This window comes from Rhinoderma darwinii, chromosome 4 (assembly GCF_050947455.1).
Source record: "Rhinoderma darwinii isolate aRhiDar2 chromosome 4, aRhiDar2.hap1, whole genome shotgun sequence".
Lineage (NCBI taxonomy): Eukaryota > Metazoa > Chordata > Amphibia > Anura > Rhinodermatidae > Rhinoderma > Rhinoderma darwinii.
In genome coordinates, this window is record NC_134690.1 from 323,697,496 (window position 1) to 323,720,221 (window position 22,726).

The window sequence follows — 22,726 nt, forward strand, 5'->3', positions numbered from 1 at the left end:
GCCCGGCTCCCTGCACTGAGTTCGGTCCGGGACTTCTGGCCGAAATACGTCCATCCATTACGGACGTTAATGTGCTCGTGTGAACCCAGCCTTAAAGTTATAAGGATTTTTCTAAATCTGTAAATGAGCCTTTATTAGACAACTGGGACGTAACAGCAGCGATTCTCCTGAGGTGGAGCTACCTCACAGCTTCTGACGCTGTCCAATCAGCATGAAGCTGCTTTACACAGTGTGAGATACATTTTAGAGGGAAGGGGGATCACTTCAAACAGCCATATATCGGGCTGTGGACCACCTTGAACAGCGGTTTCTGGTGGCATATGAGAGGCGATTCTAATCTTTCATATGCAATTCTAGCTGTGACACAACCGGAGATATCGCCAGTTGAATACACAGTCGGGAATAGAAGCTGTGTACTATAAGATCACACGGTGTTGCTGGGCAGGGAAGGGGGAGCAGCTGTATGCTGATTGGACAGCGTCCTACAGAAAACATTACACCGCCCAGAGTGAAAAGAAAGTCACCTCCTATTTCGCTATTAGAGCCACATTAGCATATTTAGAAAAATGCTCTTAACTTTGCAAATAATAAACGGTTTTGAAAACAAATGACACTGTAGTTATCAGCAGCAAAGCGCCTATTAGATTAGTTAGGAGATAGGGAATTGATAAACTGGTGAGAGTCCCTTTAACCCCTTCGCGCCATTTCACGTAACTGTACGAGATGTTCGCGCATCTCCACGTACAGTTACGTGAACGCTTTAAACTGTCGCTGCATCGGGATGTTTTCCGTCGGCAGTTTAAAACAGACTGTCCGAGACAGCCTAGCAGTTGAGAATGCCGGCCGAGGACCAATCACAGCTGTCCTCGGCCGGCGATGGATGTGATTGGTCCATCAGTGCAGATGGACCAATCACAGCTTAGTGACGTTCCGAACGATTTAAACTTCCGCCGCACATCCTGGTGCTGCGGAAGTTTAAAAAAGACGGCTGTCAGAGACAGTCTAGCAACTCTGGATGTCGGCCGAGGACCAATCACAGCTGTCCTCGGCCGGCGATCGCTGTGATTGGTCCATCAGTGCAGATGGACAAATCACCGCTTAGTATAATTTACTTTGACAGGTAGAACATTGCATTTTACGAAATACGGCTGTCCAAGACAGCCTAGCAACAGGGGATGCCGGCCGAGGACCAACCACAGCTGTCCTCGGTCGGCGATCGCTGTGACTGGTCCATCAGTGCTGATGGACCAATCACAGTTTATTATGACAGTTGGAGAGGGGAGTTTAGTGTAGTCTCCGTCTCTGACTGCTTCACTTCTGTCAGGGAAGCGATCAGAGAAGGAGCTATTGCTAGTTGGAGAGTAAATTAATAATTAACTATATAAATTAACCCCTGGATCACCCAGCAGCCAATCTCCTGTGCCCTATACGGCTGTCCTGTGCCCTATACGGCTGTCCTGTGCCCTATATATTGTCTCATCGCTACCGTCCTGTATTCTGCGCCTAATTGGGACATACCAAACTCCATCCACCTGTGTTTGACACCTGTTACCCGGGAGTTTTGTAGATATATTTAAAAAAATACCTTTATTTTATAGAATAACTAATTCCCTAAAACAAACAATAAAAAAACAAAAAAAAACCTAAAAAAATACAAAAAAAGTTTTACGTTACTTTCAACACCAGTGACACTTTGTTACCAAGTTTACAGAAGAAGAAAAAAATGACTAAGCGTCTGTATACTGCCAAAGAGGCATGTGCCATGCTCTTTGAGGACTCTGATTCTGGTAGTGGGGAAGAGGTGACATTTTTAGTGTCCTCTTCATCTAGTGACTCATCTACTGATGAACCGCGACGTAGGCATCCAAGGGTAGGCGTCAGTAGTGCACAATCGCAGCCCAGTACAGCGGACTCCACATGGATCCCCGCAGATAATTTTGTGCCCCAGGTGCCTGAATTCACTGCGACTCCAGGCATCAATGTAGATACCGCAGGCTTCAGTGAAATGAACTATTTCCAACTGTTCTTCACTGATGACCTTGTAAATTTGATTGTGGCGCAAACGAACATATATGCCCAGCAATTTATTTCCCGCAATCCAAATAGTTTTTATGCCAGGCCCCAAAAATGGACCCCCACAAACCCCACTGAAATCCACAAGTTCTGGGGACTTCTATTGAGTATGGGCATTACCAAAAAACCCAAGATATGTTCCTATTGGAACAGAGACATCCTTTATCATTCCCCTCTTTATTTTCTTGCCATGCACAGGGCCCGTTTTGAAATTTTATTAAAATTCCTTCACTATAACAATGAGTGCCCACCCCCAAACGACCCCAATTATGATAGACTGTATAAAGTTAGGCCAGTAGTTGACCGCTACAACTTAAAATTCAGTCAGGTCTATACGCCCCAAAAATGCCTTGCAGTGGACGAAACCCTAGTCCACTTTAAAGGCAGATTACACTTCCGCCAGTACCTGCCCAATAAAAGGGCTAGGTATGGCGTGAAGCTGTATAAGGCCTGTGAAAGTGTGTCTGGGTATACACTGAGCTTTCGTGTATATGAAGGGAAGGATTCAAAGATCGAGCCACCAAACTGTCGCCCTGTCCTGGGAATAAGTGGGAGGATAGTATGGGATTTGCTCCACCCCATACTAGACCAAGGATACCACTTGTATGTGGACAATTTTTACAATAACGTCCCCCTCCTGAGGTGCCTTTCTGCCAGGGGCACACTAGCATGTGGCACAATTCGGCGAAATCAAAAGGGTCTCCCCAAGTCCTTTATAGATTAGACAATGCGCCGTGGGGAAAGCAGGGCTGTTTGCTCCGAAAATTTGATGCTTGTTAAATATAAAGACCAGCGTGTTGTCTTTATTTTGACCACACTCCATGCTAATCGATCCACCCCAGTTCCAGTCAGAGGAGCCACAGAGCAGACCATCAAGCCTGTGTGCATCCAGGACTATAACCAATTCATGGGAGGGGTGGATCTTTTGGACCAGGTACTGCAGCCCTACTGTACCACGAAGCAGAGGGCAGCAATGAAGGTAGCAGCACTTCTGGGATCTCCAGAATAATACCTCGCCAGCATTTCCTGGGAGTACTCACCCCCCACGGAAAAAAAACAAAACCCCCCCAGAAAATGTGTCGCGTTTGCTCAAGCAGAGGGATTAGGAAAGACGCCACTCGCTACTGTATGACCTGCCCCTCTAAACCAGGCCTCTGCATCGGAGAATGCTTCCGTTTTTATCACACCTCTGCTGATATTCGTTAAATCTAATTTTTACTACTCAAATGGAATGGATGTGATGTCATGTCATTGATTTCTTAAATTCCCCTCTGGAGCCTCTGCAAACATAAGGTAGGCCTTCCCTTCTGAGCCCTACAGTGTGCCCAGGCAGCAGTTAAAGGTAATGTGTCGCTAGAAAATTTTTTTTTTTTTTTAGTTCGTGTATAGGTGATTAAACATTGTTCTAATTTTTTCACGTGTCAGGAAATATTATAAATTAGATTCTAATTTATAACATTTCCCAGCGCTGGTCACTAGATGGAGTAATTCCCAAAATTGCAGCATTGCATGTGGTAAAGCAACCACATTGCTTTTATGCTGCAAAATTTGAGAAAACTCACTCGCTCTAGTGAGCTCCCAGAATCCCCCCTCCTTTATCCTGGCTAGTGCCTGGAGAAACGAGGGGGATTGAACGGTCAAACCTCCTACACTGTGTTGCCATTTTTTGAGCTAACACACAGTGTAGTAGGTTAACATACAGTAAAACATGTACATACACAGACCAAACTTACCTGCTCCTGCCGCCGCCGCTCCCTCCGGTCTGTCCGCTCCGTCTGCTACCTCCGCTCCAAGTGCACAAGTCCGGAAGCCGCGACCGGAAGTAGTAATCTTACTGTCCGGCCGCGACTTCCGGTCCACAAGAAAATGCGCCAGACGTCGCACAGTTCAATTTGGACTGTGTGGGAGCGGCGCATGCGCCGTTCCCACACAGACGGCGTACAGCATAGTGGATGGAACGGGCCCCGTTCGCATTCACTATGGGACTGTTTGTGCCGTATTCCATGTCTGTATGTGTCGTTAATCGACACATACAGAGATGCAAAAAAAAAATGGCAGCCCCCATGGACAAGAAAAAGTGAAAAAAAAAAGTAAAACACAAACACACAAATAAATAAACATTTTTTTAATAAAACACTAAAAGAAAATTGATGTAAATTTTTTTTTTTCGTGACACTGGTCCTTTAATGGCCACATATGGGGTATTGGCCTTATCCGGAGAAATTGCACAACAAATTTTGGGGTGCTTTTTTATTATTTTTTATTACCATTGTATAAAAGAAAAATTTGAGGATAAAGCAGGAGAAGCTTTATTGGAGAAAATTAAATTCTGCATTTTCACGGCCCAGTGTTTACAACTTCTAAGAAGCACCGTTCGAGTCAAAATGCTCACTACACCCCTAAATAAATTCCTCAAGGAGTGTAGTTTACAAAATGGGGTCACTTCCTAGGGGTTTCCACTGTCCTCAGTAGCTCTGCAAACGCGACATGGCACCCGAAAACCATTCGAGACAAATCTGAGCTTCAAATAGCGCTACTTCTCTTCTGAACCCTGTCGTGGGTCCAAACAGCAATTTAATACCACATATGGGGTATTCCCGTAATCGGGAGAAGTTGCTTTACAAATTTTGGGGTTCTTTTTCTCCTTTATTCCTAGTAAAAATTAAAAATTTCTACGTTTTCTCAGAAAAAATTTCATATTCACGGCCAAATTCCACTAAATTCTGCAAAAAACCTGTTGGGTCAAAATTCTAACTGTACCACTAGGAAAATTCCTTGAGGGGTGTAGTTTCCAAAATGGGGGCACTTTTGGGGGTTTTACACTGTTCTGGTCCCTCCAGGACGTTACAAACATGACATGGCACCGAAAATCATTCCAGCAAAATTTGTGCTCCATAATCCAATCCAATCCCTTCTGAGCCCTGCCGTGGTTCCAAACAGCAGTTTATTACCACATATGGAGTAATCGGGAGAAAGTGCTTTATATAAACGCTGGGGTTCTTTTTCTCCTTTATTCCTTGGAAAAATTAAAAAATTCTATGTTTTTTTCAGAAAAAAGGTGGATTTTCAATTTTACAGACTTTTTCCAATAAATTTAGCAAAAAACCTGTGGGATTAAAATGCTAACTACACCCCTCAATAAATTCCCTTAGGGGTGTAGTTTCCAAAATGGGGTCACTTTTGGTGGCTCTCCACTGTTTTGGCACCACAAGACCTCTTCAAACCTGACATGGTGCCTAAAATATATTCTAAAAAAAAGGAGGCCCCAAAATCCTCTAGGTGCTTCTTTGCTTCTGAGGTGTGTGTTTCAGTCCAAGAGGACACTAGGGCCACACGTGGGATGTTTCTAAAAACTGTAGAATCAGGGTAATAAATATTAAGTTGCAATTCTTGGCTAAAACCTTCCGTGGTACAATTTTTTTTTTTTATTCCAAATGAATTTTGGCAAAAAAAAACGAAATTAGTAAATTTCACATCTATTTTGCTTTTAATTCCAGTGAAACGCATAAAGGGTTAAGAAACTTTTTGAATGCTGTTTTGAATACTTTGAGTGGTGCATTTTTTAAAATGGGGTGATTTATGGGGACTTTCTAATATATAAGGCCCTCAAAGCCACTTCAGAACTGAACTGTTGCCTGTAAAAATAGCCTTTTGAAATTTTCTTGAAAATGTGAGAAATTGCTGCTAAAGTTCTAAGCCTTGTAACGTCCTAGAAAAATAAAAGGACGTTCAAAAAACGATGCAAACATAAAGTAGACATATGGGAAATGTTAACTAGTAACTATTTTGTGTGTCTTACAAGCAGATACATTTAAATTTAGAAAAATGCTAATTTTCACAAATTTTCTCTAAATTATGGTGTTTTTCACAAATAAATACTGAATTTATCGACCAAATTTTTTCACTAACATAAAGTACAATATGTCACGAGAAAACAATCTCGTAATCGCTTGGCTAGGTGAAAGCATTCCGGTGTTATTACAACATAAAGTGACACATGTCAGATTTGAAAAAATAGGCTGTGTCCTTAAGGCCAAAACAGGCTGTGTCCTTAAAGGAACAGTGTCATCACAAATTTATTTTTCATACGTTAAAGATGTTAGTGCTTTATTAAAAACGTTTATAGTTATTTGTGTGTTTGTGTTTTTTACTTTTTCTTATTTTTACACTTTTTCTTCCCTATGGGGGCTGCCATTTTTTGTTCCATTTCTGTATGTGTCGATTAACGACACATACAGACATGGAATACGGCAGCCACAGTCCCATAGGGACTGCGAACGGCTCCCGTCCCATCCACTTCTGTGTACGCCGTCTGTGTGGGAACTGCGCATGCGCCGCTCCCACACAGTCCAATTTGAAATTGGCGCCGTCCGGCGCCATTTTCCTGTGGACCGGAAGTCGCGGCCGGACAGTAATATTACTACTTCCGGTCGCGGCTTCCGGACTTGTGCACTTGGACCAGCGGCAGCGGACGGGCCGGAGGGAGCCGCGGCGGCAGGAGCAGGTAAGAGATTTCAATGTATGTTCGTGTTTGTGTACGTTTACTATTGTATGTTAACCTTCTACGGTTAGACCGTTCAAACCCCTCGTTTATCCCGGCACTAGCCAGGATAAAGGAGGGGGGGGATGCTGAGAGCTCACTAGAGCGAGGGCTTTTTACCCAATTTTGCAATGCTGCAATTTTGGGAATAGCTCCATCTAGTGACCAGCAATGGGAAATATTATAAATTAGAATCTAATTTATAATATTTCCTGACTCGTGAAAAAAAAATAAAAAATTTGAACGATGTTTAATCACCTACACACTAAATGTTTAATTTAAAAAAAACAACATGTTTTTCTGGCAACACATTCCCTTTAAGGGGTTAAGAAGCAATTCTTAGATATGTTCTTAAAACTTCCTTTATGGAAAGCCAAACCAGGTGTTGCGTTTTTCCACCACAAAAAATAAAAATAAATGCTTCAGAATAAAACGTTGTGTTAATTTGGCCTTGTGTCCATGAGATATAAACCGTTTTAACGCTAGCACTTGTTTATCATATGAATCAATGTAGAGTTAATAAAGGATGGATCCTATAGGGATGGTGTAATAAGCATAGCTCTGTTTTGTTCACTCTCCTTGCCGCTCACTGTACTTTGATATAGTTGACTATCTAGCCTTTTATTTCCAGATCCGATGAGATGAAGTGGAAGAGCATAAACATTCTGGGTGATTATCTAGATTCCGTGAGATGTGGCCTTAGCCTTTGTGCTTCTGATGTACAGAAATGAAAATAAAGCTCTAGATCAACCATTATATTAGGGAATTTCATTATAAACATTAAAGAGACTCTGTCACCACATTAGAAGTGCCCTATCTCCTACATAATCTGATTAGCGCTAGTGGTTTTTATTTTGAAAAACTATCATTTTTTAGCAAGTTATGAGCAATTTTAGATTTATGCAAATTAATTTCTTAATAGACTACTGGCCGTTTTCTACCTTTTCACCAAGTGGGCGTTGTAAAGAGAAGTGTATGACGCTGACCAATCCGCATCATACACTTCTCTCCATTCATGTCCATTTGTACTCAGCACAGCGTGATCTCACGAGATCACGCTGTGCGATCACATACACCCACATTAACTGTACTGAAGTGTCTTGAGAGTAAATAGACATTGCCTCCAGCCAGGACGCGTTGTCTATGCACACTCCAGACTCTTCGGTAAAGTTTTTGTGGGACTTACTCACACAGCATAGTGTGATCTCGCGATATCACGCTGTGCTGTGATTAAGTCCCACACTCTCTTTACAGAAGTGTCGGGAGTATGAATAGACGTCGCGTCCTGGCTGGAGGCAATGTCTATTCACTCTCGACACTTCAGTACAGTTAATGTGGGTGTATGTGATAGCACAGCGTGATCTCAAGAGATCACGCTGTGCGGAGTATGAATGGAGAGAAGTGTACGCCGTCTGTGTGGGAACGGCGCATGCGCCGCTCCTACACAGATCAAAACGAAGCTTGTTAGCAGAGCGAAATCCGGCGCCATGTTCATGTGGACCGGAAGCCGCTGCCGGAGAGTAAGATGACGACTTCCGGCCGCGGCTTCCGGCCATATAATCAAGGAAGCGAAGACGCAAATAATAGGAGCGGAGGCGGCAACGGCGGCAGGAGCAGGTAATTTATGTTCGTGTTATACTGTCTGCTGAGCGCTGTATCTAATCCTCCTACACTGTGCAGTCGCTCAGAAAATGGGGGCACACAGTGTAGGAGGTTTGAAGATTCAAACCCCTCCTTCTCCTGGCACTAGCCAGAACGAAGGGAGGGGGGATTGTGTGAGGACACTAGAGGAGAGTGTGTCTACCCCAAATTTGCAGCATAAAGCAATGAGGTTGCTTTACCACATTGACCATGCTGCAAATTTGGGAACTGCTCCCTCTAGTGACCAGCACATGGAAATGTTATAAATTAGAATCTAAACAAAAAAAAAAAATTCTAGCGACACATTCCCTTTAAGAGATATGATGCATTCAGATTGTTGGTACCCAGATGCATAACTTTACATTTATCTACGTTAAACTTAATTTGCCAAGTGAATGCCCTATCGCTTAGCATGTCCAAATCCGTTTGTAATTTACACCTTTCATAAACTGAACAATACTACATAGCTTGGTGTCCTCTGCGAAAAATAGAAAGCGCTATTAATCCCATCTATATAATTAGTAAGTTGAATAATAGTGGTCCCAGCACGGGACCCTGGGGTACATCACTTATAACCGGGGACCATTCAGAGTTGGAATCGTTGACCAGAACTCTCTGGATTCGGTCCTTGAGCCAATTTTCAATCCAGTTACAAACTATACTTTCTAAACCTATGGTCCTTAATTTACCCATTGTACGTCTATGAGGTACAGTGTAGTCCAAAAACACTAAATCCACAGCGGCCTCTCTGTCTAGGCTTCTGCTCACCTCTTCATAATAACAATTTTGGGTTGGTTTGACAACTTCTGTCCTTAGTAAAACCGTGCTGGCTGTCACTTATAAATACTATTTTTTATTTTTTTTTTGTCACGTTCTCCTGTATATAGTCCGTCAATAGCTCCTCAAACATTTTCCCCACGATTGATGTTAAGCTAACTGGTCTATAATTACCCAGGGAAGGCCTAGAGCCCTTTTTGAAAATAGGCACGACATTTGCCCTGCGCCAATCCCTTGGCACTATAACAGTCACTAGGGAATCTCTGAATAATATCAAGAGGTGCATAGAAATAACTGAACTATGTTCTGTAAGAACTCTTGGGTGTAACCCATCTGGTCCCAGAGGCTTGTACACGTTTATTCTATTTAACTTCGCTTGGACCATATCTATATTCATTATATTAATTGATGTATTAACTCCTTAACGCCGAAGGACGGATATATCCGTCGTCAGCAGCTGCTAGTTCGCGCAGGAGGACGGATATATCCGTCCTGTGATGGTGCGGGTACTGCCACTCTACCCACGTGATCAGCGGCAGGAGCACGGCTGTTATACACAGCCTGGCTCCTGCTGCAACTTCTGGAATCGAAGCGCGCTCCGATTCCGGCAGTTTAACCCATTAAATGCTGCTGTCAATAGTGACAGCGGCATCTAATGTGTTTGACAGAGGGAGGGAGCTCCCTCTGTCACCCCATCATCGCCCTGGCAAACCGTGGGTCGCCGTCGGGTTTCCATGACATTCGGGGGCCTAACAAAGACCCCCAGGTCTGTCTTCAGCAAATGCCTGTTAGGCGATGCCGGAGGCATGACCTAACAGGTTGCCTGTCAGTTTTACACTGACCGGCAATAATGCTTTGGTATACTAAGTATATCAAAGCATTATATATGCGATCAACAGATCCCATAGTGAAGTCCCCTGGTGGGACTTAAAAAATAAAATAAAAAAAAATTAAAAAAAAGTCAATCTGTTAAAGTTTGTGGGAAAAAAAAAAAATCTAATAAAACTACTTTTTTTTGCCCAGAAAGTGGTTTTATTTAGTAAGTGTCAAAACAAATAACACATACACATATATATGGTATCCCCGCGATCGTAACAACTTGACCAATAAAATTAACACATTAATTAAACCGCCGGATGAACGACGTCCAAAAAAACCCGCAAAAAACAACGGCAAAATTATTTTCTCCCATTCCCCCCCATAAAAAACTAAAATAAAATTTAATCTATAAGTCCTATGTACCCCAAAATAGTACTAATGAAAACTACACATTGGCCTGCAAAAATCAAGCCCACATACAGCCACATCGACGGAAAAATAAAAAAATTACGGCTTTTGGAATGCGGCGATGCAAAAGCAAGTAATTTTTTTCTAAAAGACTTTTTATTGTGCAAACGTAGGAAAACATATAAAACCTTTACATATTTGGTATCACTAATCGTACGCTGCATAGTAAACGGCGTAAATTTATAACGTGAAAATTAATGCTGGAATAGCTGCTTATTTTCAATTCTCTCCGAAAATAAAGTTAATAAAAGTTAATCCATATATTATAAGCATCTAAAAATGGTACAATTACAAAATACAACTCGTCCAGCAAAAAACAAGCCCTTATACGGCTATGTCGACGGAATTAAAAAAAAAAAAAGTTACGACTCTTGGAATGCGACCATGAAAAAAAAATAAAAATCCTTGGTCATTAACGTGCAAAATGGCCCGGTCATTAAGGGGTTAACATCACTGGCAGGGGCTACATCAGCTGCTCTTTCTTCTGTTGTATATACAGAGCTAAATAACCCATTTAGTAACTCTGCCTTCTCTTGATCACCTGTGACCAACTCTCCATTACCTCTATTTAGGGGTCCCACATGTTCAGACCTTAGTTTCTTCAATTTTATGTACTTGAAGATTTTTGGGGGATTTGTTTTATGATCATTGGCCTCCTGCCTTTCGTTTTGTATTTTTACTGATTTTTATTTTTTTGCAGATTTTATTAAGCTCTTTGTAACCTACAAAGGCTACAACTGTACCCTCAGACTTGTATTTTTCAAATGCCCTTTTTTTGTCATGTATTGTCCTTTTTACAGAAGGTGTAAGCCATGTGGAGTTTAATTTTAGTCCTTTAAACTTGTTACCTATAGGGATAAAGTTTGCGCTATAATTATACAAAGTAGATTTTAATGTCTCCCATTTATCATTTGTCCCTTTATTTGACATTAGTTCTTCCCAGTCTATATCCTGAATTGCTGCCCCTATCCTGGGGAAATTGGCCTTATTCAAATTAAGTGTTTTTGCCCTCCCAGCTTGTGTTTGTTTTTTACAGTATATGTAAAATGCAACTATATTGTGATCAATATTAGAGGTTTTCGCGAACATTGACGTTTCCAACAAGCTCTGCATTATTAGAAATTACCAGATACAACAGACCTCTAGTCGGGTCTTCCACAAACTGGGCGATAAAACTTTCCTGCAAGAAGTTGAGGAAATGTCTCCCCTTGGCAGTTGAAGCCGAACCATGACACCAATTAATATCCCGGTAATTAAAATCTCCTATTATCACTACAGTACCAGCCTGCGCAGCCCGCTCCATCTGTTTATATAGCTGACCTTCCATCTCCTCCGTTATATTGGGGGGTCTATAGATTACACCAAAATATTTTTTTTCAGTGTTTACTTCCCTTTGTAATTCCACCAACAAGGTTTCAACCTCCTCACAATCTTCACCCACTATTGTCTTTCACACTTTCCTTCAGATCACTTCTCACATACATACATACATACAGACAGACAGACATACATCACCACCTTTCCTATTCGCCTTGTCTTTCCGAAACCGTATAAAACCCTGTAGATTTACAGCCCAGTCGTGAGAAGAGTCTAGCCATTTTTCCTCAACACCAACTATATCAATATGTTCCTCCAGTACCGAGGCCTCCAGCTCCCCCGTTTTGCTTACTAGACTTCTGCCATTTGTGAACATACACTTAAACTTGCATTTCAAATTGCTATGTAGGTATCAGAAATGTGATTTGGCATTTTTATTTCCAATGTTTTGTAATTAAGGAGATCTTTTTATCTGTTGCCTAGTGCTCTCCCCACTGTCGTCGTCCCCCCCCCCCACCGATAGTCTGACCCCTCTCTAACCTAACTACCCCTTTATTTTTCTACATTGACCTCCTGCTAGAATTCTTTCCCCCAGCACAGCGGACCCCCTTCCATTTAGGTGAAAATCTGCAGAATACAGTTTGCACCCTAATGAAAAGTCAGCCCAGTGCTCTAGGAACCCAAAGCCTTCTCCTCTGGACCAAGACTTCAGCCATGCATTTAACTCCCTGATCCCCCGCTGTCTTTCCTGTGATGCACATGGCACAGGCAGTATTCCTGAGAATACAACCTTGGAGGTCTATCCCTTCAGCTTGTAGCCTAGTTATTTAAAATTATTCTTAAGGTTCTTCCACCTACCATGTATTCTGTCATTGGTTCCCACATGGACCACGACAGCTGGATTATCACTAGCCCCTCCCAGTAATTTATCCACCCATTCCACCACATGCCGCCATGGCACCAGGGAGACCGCAAATCATTTGGTTGAGGTGGTCTTGGTGACAAATTATTCTATCCGTCTTCCTGATTATGGAATCCCCTACAACTACCAATTGTCTTACCTTACCTGTGTTACCATCCTGCCGCATACTAGCTGGGCGGTTCTCCTGGCTGTTAGGGAGATCAGTATCCACTAGGGCTGCCATTTCTGAGACCGACACCCTCGCATCATCACCCAATTTGGCAATTTTGCTTGGAACAGAAACCGGATTGGCCTACCTTTTCTTGGATCCCTCTCTACTGCCTCTAACTACAATAACCTAGCTACTTGCCTGATCCTGCTGACCCATGTCTTCACCCTCCATGTTTACCCCACTAACTGCTTGCTCAGTGAGCCGCATGCTCCAGTCAAGATTGTCTATCGCCCTCAGTGCTGCATTTTGCTCCTCCAGATCTCTAATGCGAGCTTCCAGGTGAACAACATGCTCACATCTGCCACAGAGGTATTCACCCTGGATTTCCGGCTTGAGTCGTACATACATATGGCAAAATGTGCACTGAAGAAAACCTCCGATCTTGTTATCCATTATCCCAGTTACAAAAAAACTGAACAATCGAAAAAGGAAAAGAATAGTACTTACAGGGACTTTAATTACACTTTTCAACTCTGGTTTAATAACTCCACTTATTACACAAACCACTTAGTCCACCAAGCCCGATGAGAGCAAAATCCAAACATCACTGTTTGTATTTTGCGGCCTATAAACAACGGATCCATTGTCCGTTTTTTGTGGTCAGTGTGTCCTCCAATGCCGTTCTGTGTGTTCCATAGGTTTGACTTGAATGGGTGACAATAGGAGCTGCTGAGTTTTGCAGCTCTGTATCACGGCCTGCACTCTGATCAGTGGAAATCATGGTGTTGTACATGGGGCCATTAGAAATTAATGGGTCTGTGTGCTATCCGTTGAACGGATTGCACATGGACATAAAACAGTGGTGTGCATGGAGCCTGGTTTATCATTGAAATCACTCATATTTTAAGGGGGTGGGGGAATTTTCACACTGTTTTTCTGCAGGTGCCATCAGAGGAATAGAAGCGTAGTTTACATCCAACTGCATGCTGTGAATTATTTATTTGGTGCCATCAGCTTCTGCAGTACTTTACGGAGAACAATATTGGGGTAATATATTGTAACTATTACAAAAGGCAGTGCGGCATAGACAAGTGAAACAGAATTTACAAGATACATTAGGTAGGAGCCCTGACCATACAAGCTTACAATCTATAAGCAATAGGAAATGCATACAAAAAGTCAGGGGGAAAGAAGCCATTCTAGACATGCCAGGTGGAGGCCGTGTTAGAATACTGGCTAGGAGAACTCGGAAGCTCAGGCTGGGGTAAACTCACACGTGGCATATCTTGTGGTAGTTATTTCTGTAACTGAAAATCCGTTCCATTCATCTAAACTGAACTTTCAGAAGTCCATGCACCTGCTGTAGGAGGATCCACCACATTCAGATCTATGGAGCTGATTTTATCAGATTTCTAGAACAAAATCTCCCGCGTGTGACTATTTTATATGCTTGTCGGAAGTGGTACGTTTTCAGTAACCATCCGTAGATTGTGACCGCTCTTGTGAGAAGGTAATTCACAGAATAAAGACTGTCATAAATAGCAACTGTTCTGCCGTCAGTGGGTTAGGGACAAGGAAATGTAATTCTTTGCCCTGTACTGGTATAGGTTTAATTCTTAACCCCTTAATGACCGGGCATGTTTGTACCTTAATGACCAAGCCAGATTTGTCAAATCTGGTATGTCTGACTTTATCAGAGAATAACTCTGTGAAAGTTTTGAATATCCAAGTAATTCTGACCTTGTTTTTTCGTCACATGTTGTACTTTATTTTAGTGGTAAAAGTAGACTGATACGATTTGCGGAAATTAATTAAAAAATAGAAAAATGGAAGAAATTTTGTAAAAATTACCATTTTCCCCTATTTTTAACTGCAATATGTCACATATGTACATACATACTGTACAATTTTTTTTAACAAAATATATATTTCTATCTCTTTACTCTATTTTGGCAGCACTTTTGAAAAATACATTTTCAGCAATTTAGAGGACTTACAAATTGAATAATAAGTTTATAAATTTTGAAGTACATTTTGTTTTCCTGCACCAAGCCAGGTTTTCAGAGGCTCATAGGTCTCAGAGTGATGGAAACTCCCACAAATGACCCCATTTAGAAAACTAGACCCCTTAAGGTATTTACCTAGGGGTATAGTAAGTATTTTGACCCCACAGTTTTTTGCTAAATTTAATACATAGCAGGTGAAAAAAAAAATAATTTCACTTTTTTTCATAAAAGTATCAGTTTGAAGACCAATTTCTTTGTAAAGCGACCATGAGAATGAAGAAACACACCACAAAATCTATCACCCTGTTTCTCCGGTTTTTAAAAATACCAACATTGTGGCCCTAATGCGCTGTCTGGACACACGGCACGGCCCCAAAGGAAGGGAGCACCCGGAGGCTTTCAGGACTCATATTTTGCTTGAAAATGTTTTAGGCCCCACTGTACATTTGGAGAGGCTTTGAGCTGCCAGAACGATAGAAACTCCCCATAAACTACCCCATTTCGAAAACTAGACCCCTTAAGGTATTTATCTAGGGGTATAGTTAGCATTTTGACCACACAGGTTTTTCGCTAAATATATTGGAATTAGGCCTCATGCACACGACCGTAAAAACTCCCGTTATTACGGGACGTAATTACGACCCGTAATAACGGGCTCATAGACTTCTATAGGCGACGGGTGCCTTCCTGTTTTCTCACGGGAAGGTGCCCGTGCCGTTGAAAAAGATAGAACATGTCCTATTTCAGGCCGTAATAACGGCACGGACAGTCCATAGAAGTCTATGGAGCTCTCGTAATGACGGGTGGCTACATGTGTGCACCCGTCATTACGGCAGCGTTGCTAAGCGACGTCAGTAAATAGTCACTGTCCAGGGAGCTGAAAGAGTTAACTGATCGGCAGTAACTCTTTCAGCACCCTGGACAGTGACTACCGATCAGTATAAACCTGTAAAAAATAAAAATAAAAGACTTTCATACTTACCGACAACTTCCTGCTTCCTCCAGTCCGGTCTCCCGCCCGTTGCCTTGGTGACTCGTCCCTCTCGACATCCGGCCTGACGTCCTGGATGACGTTTCAGGCCATGTGACTGCTGCAGCCAATCACAGGTCAATCACAGGCTGCAGCGGTCACATGGACTGCCGCGTCATCCAGGGATGTCGGGCTGGATGTGAAGAGAGGGACGCGTCACCAAGACAACGGCCGGGTAAGTATGAATTTCTTTAACTTTTATTACAGAAAAGGCTGTCCCTTCTCTCTATGCTGCACTGATAGAGAGAAGGGGCTGCCGATTAGTGCAGTGCTATTTTGGCGCCAAAAACGTGCCCGTAAATACGGGTGGAATACGGGTGACACCGGACCCATATTTACGGGCACGGGTTCGTAAATACTTGTGCAAAACGGGTGGAATACGTGTGACACCGGACCCGTATTTACGGGTGGGAAAAAATACGGTCGTGTGCATGAGGCCTTAGTCTGTAAAAATTAAAATGTACTTTTTTTCTGAAACAACATAGAAATTTTTATTATTTACAAGGAATAACGAAGAAAATGCACCCCAACATTTGTAAAGCAATGTCTCCCGATTACGACAATACCCCGTATGTGGTAATAAACTGCTGTTTGGACCAACAGCAAGGCTCAGAAGGGAAGGAGCGCCATTTGGATTTATGATTTTGCTGGAATGGTTTTCGGTGCCATGTCGCATTTGCAATGCACTGGAGGGACCAAAACAGTGGAAACCCACCAAAAGTGACCCCATTTTGGAAAAACCTTCAAGGAATTTTTCTAGGGGTATAGTGAGCATTTACACCCCACGGGTCTTTTGCAGAGTTTACTGGAATTAGGGCGCGAAAATTAATATCAACATTTTTTTCCACTAAAATGTTGCATTTTCTCATTTTCACAAGGGATAAAGGAGGAAAAAAACAACCATTTTTTATAAAGCAATTTCTCCCGAGTACGGAAATACCCCACATGTGGTCAAAAGTTTTTTCATTAGAAATGAATTAACCCTTTCAGGACTGATCCATTTTTTTGCCTCCTTTTAGATTTTCACTCCCCGCTTTCCAAGAGCCATAACTTCTTTATTTTTCCATCAATAGAGCTGCGTGAGGGCTTATTTGTTGCGGGACAATCTGTCGTTTTCATTGGTACCATTTTGGGGTACATGTGATTTTTTTTTTGATCACTTTTTATTCAATTTTTTTGCAATCCTGAGCAAAAAACAGGAATTCTGACACCGTTTTTTTAGGTTTTCTTTTTGCGGCGCTCACCGTACGCTATAGGTGACATTTTTACTTTATTCTGCGGGTTGGTACGATTACGGCGATACCATATGTATATAGGTTTGGTCCTTTTTTTTTTAGCGTTTGCACAATAAAATGACTTATTTATAAAAACAAAAAATTTCTGTCGCCATATTCTGAGCCGTAATTTTTTTAATATTTTAGTCAAAAAAGCTGTGTAAGGGCTTGTTTTTTGCGGGACGGATAGAAGTTTTTATTGGTACTATTTTCGGGTACATGCGACTTTTTGATCACTTTTTATTCTTTATTTAGGGAGCGGTGGTGACCAAAAAAATTGCGATTCTGTTGTCGTTTTTTATTGATTTTTTTTTTTTTGGGGTGTTCATCGTGCGGGAAAAATAACATTAGAGTTTTATAGTTGGGGTCGTTACGAACGCGGTGATACCAAATATGTGTACTTTTTTAACGTGTTCATTTTTTTTCTATAATAAAAGTCTTATTATAGGGGAAAAAGCATTTAGTGTTTATAGAACTTATAACTCTTATTTTTACACTTTTTTTAAAACATTTTTATTACTTTTTTTTTACCTTTTTAACTTGTCCCACTAGGGGACACTTAGTCTTGCAGCTTTGATCGCTGCTAGAGTACATTACACTACACACGTAGTGTAATGTACTCTAACTATCATTGTGACGTGACTGTCACACTGACAGGAAGCAGAGGAGGAACGGCCGGAGGCTGTTCCTCCGAGGCTTCCGTACATGGCAACCCGGAGGTCATTATCTGACCTCCGATTGCCGTGACAAGCATCGGTAGCCCCCACGATCACTTCGTGGGGGCTGCTGATGTGCTTCAAACCACTTAAATGCGTTGACGGCAATCCGTCGCCGCACTTAAGGGGTTAACTGCCTAAAGCAGCGGCGATGGTCCGCTGTCCGGCGAGACTGATGTCCCAGCTGTCTAGGACAGCTGTCAGCGCGCGCCTGTCACTCTGTGTTTACACAGAGTGACAGTTTGAAATGCGGACGAAAATGAACGTCATGGTGCGGGAACTAGCACCCGACCATGACGTTCATTTTCGTCCTTGGTCGTTACGGGGTTAAACAAACAGAAATTGCTCTCCAAGTGATTCTCTAATATAGAGTAGTAATTTGGCTACAAACTGGAAAGTACTTGTCTGAATAAAGCTATTTGTATACGATAAGGTAATATGTGTATTTTTTTTGTTTTTTCAATGACCACTGGCAAACATTTCATTTTGAAAGCATGGCAAATATTTGTTTTTTCTTCTCAAAGTAATTGCTTTTAGATTAAATCAGTTCTGCATACTTGTTCCGTGACGTACCGTCTTTTCAAATAATGAACGTCTGAGTGGCAGGAAGCCGAAATGTGAAGTAGTTTTGAGAACACGAAGATGGCTACAATATTTACTGCTCTGCAAACCTAGAGAACAAACTATGAAAAGAACCATATCCGTTTCAAGTCCTCGATACCTGGTGCTTGTGTATCCTGGACAAACATACATATTGTGATAACTAGCTGCATGCCACGTTTACTGTTTGCAGTTATACCTACAATGCTATTTTAGTATGAGAGTAAGGATGTAAAGATTTACATTTTTGTTTTGGAATGTTTATACTTACCTTTTGATAAATCCTGCTAATCCACAGTGTTTCTGGTGATGTCTGGTTTAGACAATCAATTTTCAGTTTATTTCCATGGACACCTTGTAATGCTTCGCTTTCCATGTGGTGGCCCTGCAGTGGAATTAAACTTTCCAACTAATCGCAGGGGGTCCCAGCGTTGTGGCATTCTGTGACTAGCTTATCGGAGGACCCTTCTAACAAAAATGGATTGGCCTTAGCAAAACCTATTAATGAGCATTTTCTGTTAAAGATATTGGAATATAAAGCTGCAGTTACAATCCCTCTTCTAGCTCTGCTTGGGTGAGTCTCCCTGTATTCCTGGCATTCTATTTATGAACCAAGGAGATCAGGAGGAATATTGTTGTCCAGAGAATATCTCACACTTCTAAAACTGTGCTGCATTGTACTGATCCTCTATTATTCCTCCTAAAAGTTGTTACCAGACTGACATGGCCCAATTAGTGATGATAGGTGAGACTGCATAGGGGCACCCTTTCTTTGACAAGGGGAATGGTAATGCCCAGTTGTCAATTGATTCATACATTTCTGGGAGAAATAACAGATGAACAGCACATTGTATAGTTCTAAGAAAAGATGTTCCAGAATCGTTATTTCATGTACATACTAAAATAAACAAGTCAGGAGAAGGTGACAGGTCTCCTTTAAATGTCACCCTGGAAAACAATTCTAGGTCTTCAGATATAGTTTGAGCATATCAGTAGAGTGCCACTATACAGTCCAGACTACTTCAGTGGGAGCGCTTTTATTTGTTTAACGTGGATGGTCATTTACTTACCTTGTTTAATAACGGTTTTCTACCATTCTGTACTCTCCTCCATTAAAATGAATGGAAAAGGGATTATATGTCCTGGTGATATCACATCCGATTTCAGTAAAGCCTGTTTCAACAGGGCATCTGAAAGTCTCTGATGCTGCTCAATGATGACCTTGAAGCAGAAGATCTGCCAAGTTTTGCAGGGGATTGTGGGCCACTCACCGCTTTTTATTTTTTTTTATTTTTTTTGTGCACTCCTGGCTTCTAGTATGTGTCAAAGGTGATAATGGTCCCAGAAAAGAGCTGTTGCCATAATGCTAACTATAGATTTCTTAGCGCAGTACTCTTAAGAGCCTAGAAGTGAGATGTAAATAGATTGACAGGGCAAAAATTAGGATCAATGAAATGACATGATACACCTAGTTAAAAGATATTGATAGTGAATAGAGAGTACAATATTAATAGTGTGTGTATATTTAGGGTGTAAGCAAATAAATGGGTTTTGTAAAAGGATTTTTTTTTTGCTTTTTAAATTCCCTAATTCTGTTTTCGTGTTATCTACAGGATGGAGGTGGAAACCATCACAAAGTTTCAGTCTCTCCAGTAGTTCATGTTCGAGGGCTCTGTGAGTCTGTGGTGGAAGCTGACCTGGTGGAGGCGCTCTCTAAATTTGGCACCATATGGTAGGTTACATATTTGTATTTATAAAGTAAACTATGGTTGACCCTTCCTGCTTTGGCCATTTTTGACCTTCCTGACAGTCTCATTATTCAAATCTGACGTGTTACTTTGTGGTAACGTCGGAATGCTTTTACCTATCCAAACGATTCTGAGATTGTTTTCTCGTGACACATTGGACTTTGTTACTGGCAAACTTTGCTCGATACGTTCAGTATTTTAATTGTGAAAAACACCAAAGTTTAGCGAAAAATTGCAAAAATTTGCATTTTTCTAAATTTAAATGTATCTGCTTGTAAGATAGGCAGTTATAACACACAAAATTGTTGCTAATTAACATCCCCAATAGGTCTACTTTAGATTTCTCACATTTTCTGTTTTCAATAGTTTTTTATTAAACAGTTTTGTAAAGTAATAATATAATAATAACACAGACTCGCAGAGTCTCAACTTTTGCATTTCAGTAATACAATTAAACAAAGTATTAGACCAACATGGTCTCCAATAAATCTCACATTATATACCAGTCATGATGTCAACACTCCTGCCAAATATATAGTATATAAATGTATTCATTGCTAACATAGGTAACTATCCTTGACATCACATTACTTTATAGAGTACCTTAACATGGCCTCTATGGAAGAAAGATAAGAGAAAGAAAGAAAGAAAAAAACAAAACCAAAACACACACAATAATCAAAAGAAGGATAAGGAGGGGGGGAAGGAAAGGTGTAGGGTAGAAGGGTTTCCTAACCATCTCTATGTATTCACGAAAATGTGTGATTCCTCCATGGGTCCCAAATGGCATCAAATTTGTCTAATGTACCCGCCAGCAGATGTGTTAGGCGGTCGTTAACCATTATCCATGAAATCTTAGCTATCAACATATCCATAGACAACGTGGGTGTTCGCCAAGCCCTAGCAATAGTTATTTTAGCTGCCAGAAACACATATCGGAGAAATTTACGTGCGGGGGCCCTAACCTCCGGAATAGGACCGCATAGCAGAGCCGTAATCACATCCCTGGGGGGTTTGACTTGGGTCACTGTGTTAATAAGCTGGTATACCTGGTTCCAAAAGGTGGCAACCATTGGACACTCCCATAGAATATGCATTAGTGTACCCTCCGCGCCACATTGTCTAAAGCAGTGCTTATCCACCAATGGGTTAAACCGAGCTATACGAGTAGGGACCATATACCATCTCATTAATACCTTATAACCCGCTTCCACCAAGGATGTATTGATAGATAGTTTCGAGGTCGTACAAGCCATCTCCCGCCACTGCTCCAATTCCACTCCCGTACCTAAATCGTGTTCCCATCGAGTCATGTAAGGGAGTTTACCTTCCGGAGTAACCAGATCGGAATATATCGTGGATATTTTACGTCGTATGCCAGACAGCCAGCACAGCCGTTCAAAAGTGGTCAATGTACTGATGTCCCCCCTCCTGGATTTCCAATCCAACAAGAAATGATGTATCTGGATGTATCTAAAATGCTCCGATGGGGGCATCGAGTGTGAGTCCTTAAAGTAATCCAAAGTTCTGATGTCCCCCCCTATAAAGAAGTCCTTAATCCTGTAAAACCCCTTATTGAGCCACCACCGGAATTCCATTCTATGCAGACCCGGAGGAAAGGCAGAATTACCCGTGATGGTCATGAGCGGATTATGGGGTGATTTTAATATGAAATCTCTTTCTAAGCGAGTCCCACAGCTGTAACATCTGAGAAAGCACAGGGGAGAGAACCGGAGGCCTGTCCGAGGACTCCATCCACAGTAACGTTTCCAGCGGGAAACTGGTACATGCGGCCGTTTCAATTTGCGTCCACTGGGGGCAGTATGGTCTCGCATACATATTTGTAAATTGCGCCAGACGTGCTGCATGATAGTATTGTTGGATATTGGGAACCCCCAGACCCCCCGCAGTTTTAGGGGTAAATAAAGTTTGTCTCTGTATTCTCGGTCTTTTAGAACCCCATATGAACGACATGATGAGCCCTTGGATTTGTCTAAGCGCCTTCTGAGGGACCACAATAGGGAGCGTGCGAAAATAATATAGCAATCTGGGCAAGATCGTCATTTTGATGGAGGCAATGCGACCAAACCATGAGAGATTAAGAGGGGACCATCTAGTGAGATCTGTAGCTATTTGTTGAAAAAGTGGAGGGAAGTTGTCCTCGTAGAGGGACTCTATGGTGGGCGTCAATTTAATACCTAAATACGTCAATCTACGTGCATCCCAATGAAAATCAAAGTTAAGTCTTAGGAGCTTCACTACCCCGATTGGCAATGTAAGATTCATTGCCACCGACTTGGAGTGGTTGACCTTAAGCCCGGACAGCTTGCCAAACTGATCAAGAATATGAAAAAGATTCGGCAAGGATGTGAGAGGTGTCGATATGAAAAGCAGAATGTCATCCGCAAACAAGGCACATTTATGTTCTACTCCTCCCACCTTCACCCCCCTAATGTCGGGAGAATTTCGTATGAGGTTGGCCAACGGCTCAATAGCCAGTGCAAACAGGGAAGGTGATAGTGGGCACCCCTGTCGCGTTCCTCTGCATATTGGAAAAGCTCCCGACATAAATCCCCTAGAATTTATTTTTGCTGTAGGAAGACAATATAAGATCTTAAGAATAGACAAAAAACCTGAACCGAAG

At 41.8% G+C, this 22,726-nt stretch overlaps 1 protein-coding gene across 2 annotated transcripts in view; it reads left to right on the top strand.

The window, feature by feature from the left end:
- HNRNPLL (heterogeneous nuclear ribonucleoprotein L like) overlaps positions 1 to 22,726 on the top strand; it is a 162,758-nt gene that overhangs the window by 19,724 nt on the left and 120,308 nt on the right. For both annotated transcript variants that reach the window (XM_075862799.1, XM_075862800.1), the window contains exon 2: positions 19,948 to 20,066. In XM_075862799.1, coding sequence (XP_075718914.1) covers positions 19,948 to 20,066 — 119 coding nt within the window. The remainder of the gene's footprint in view (positions 1 to 19,947; positions 20,067 to 22,726) is intronic.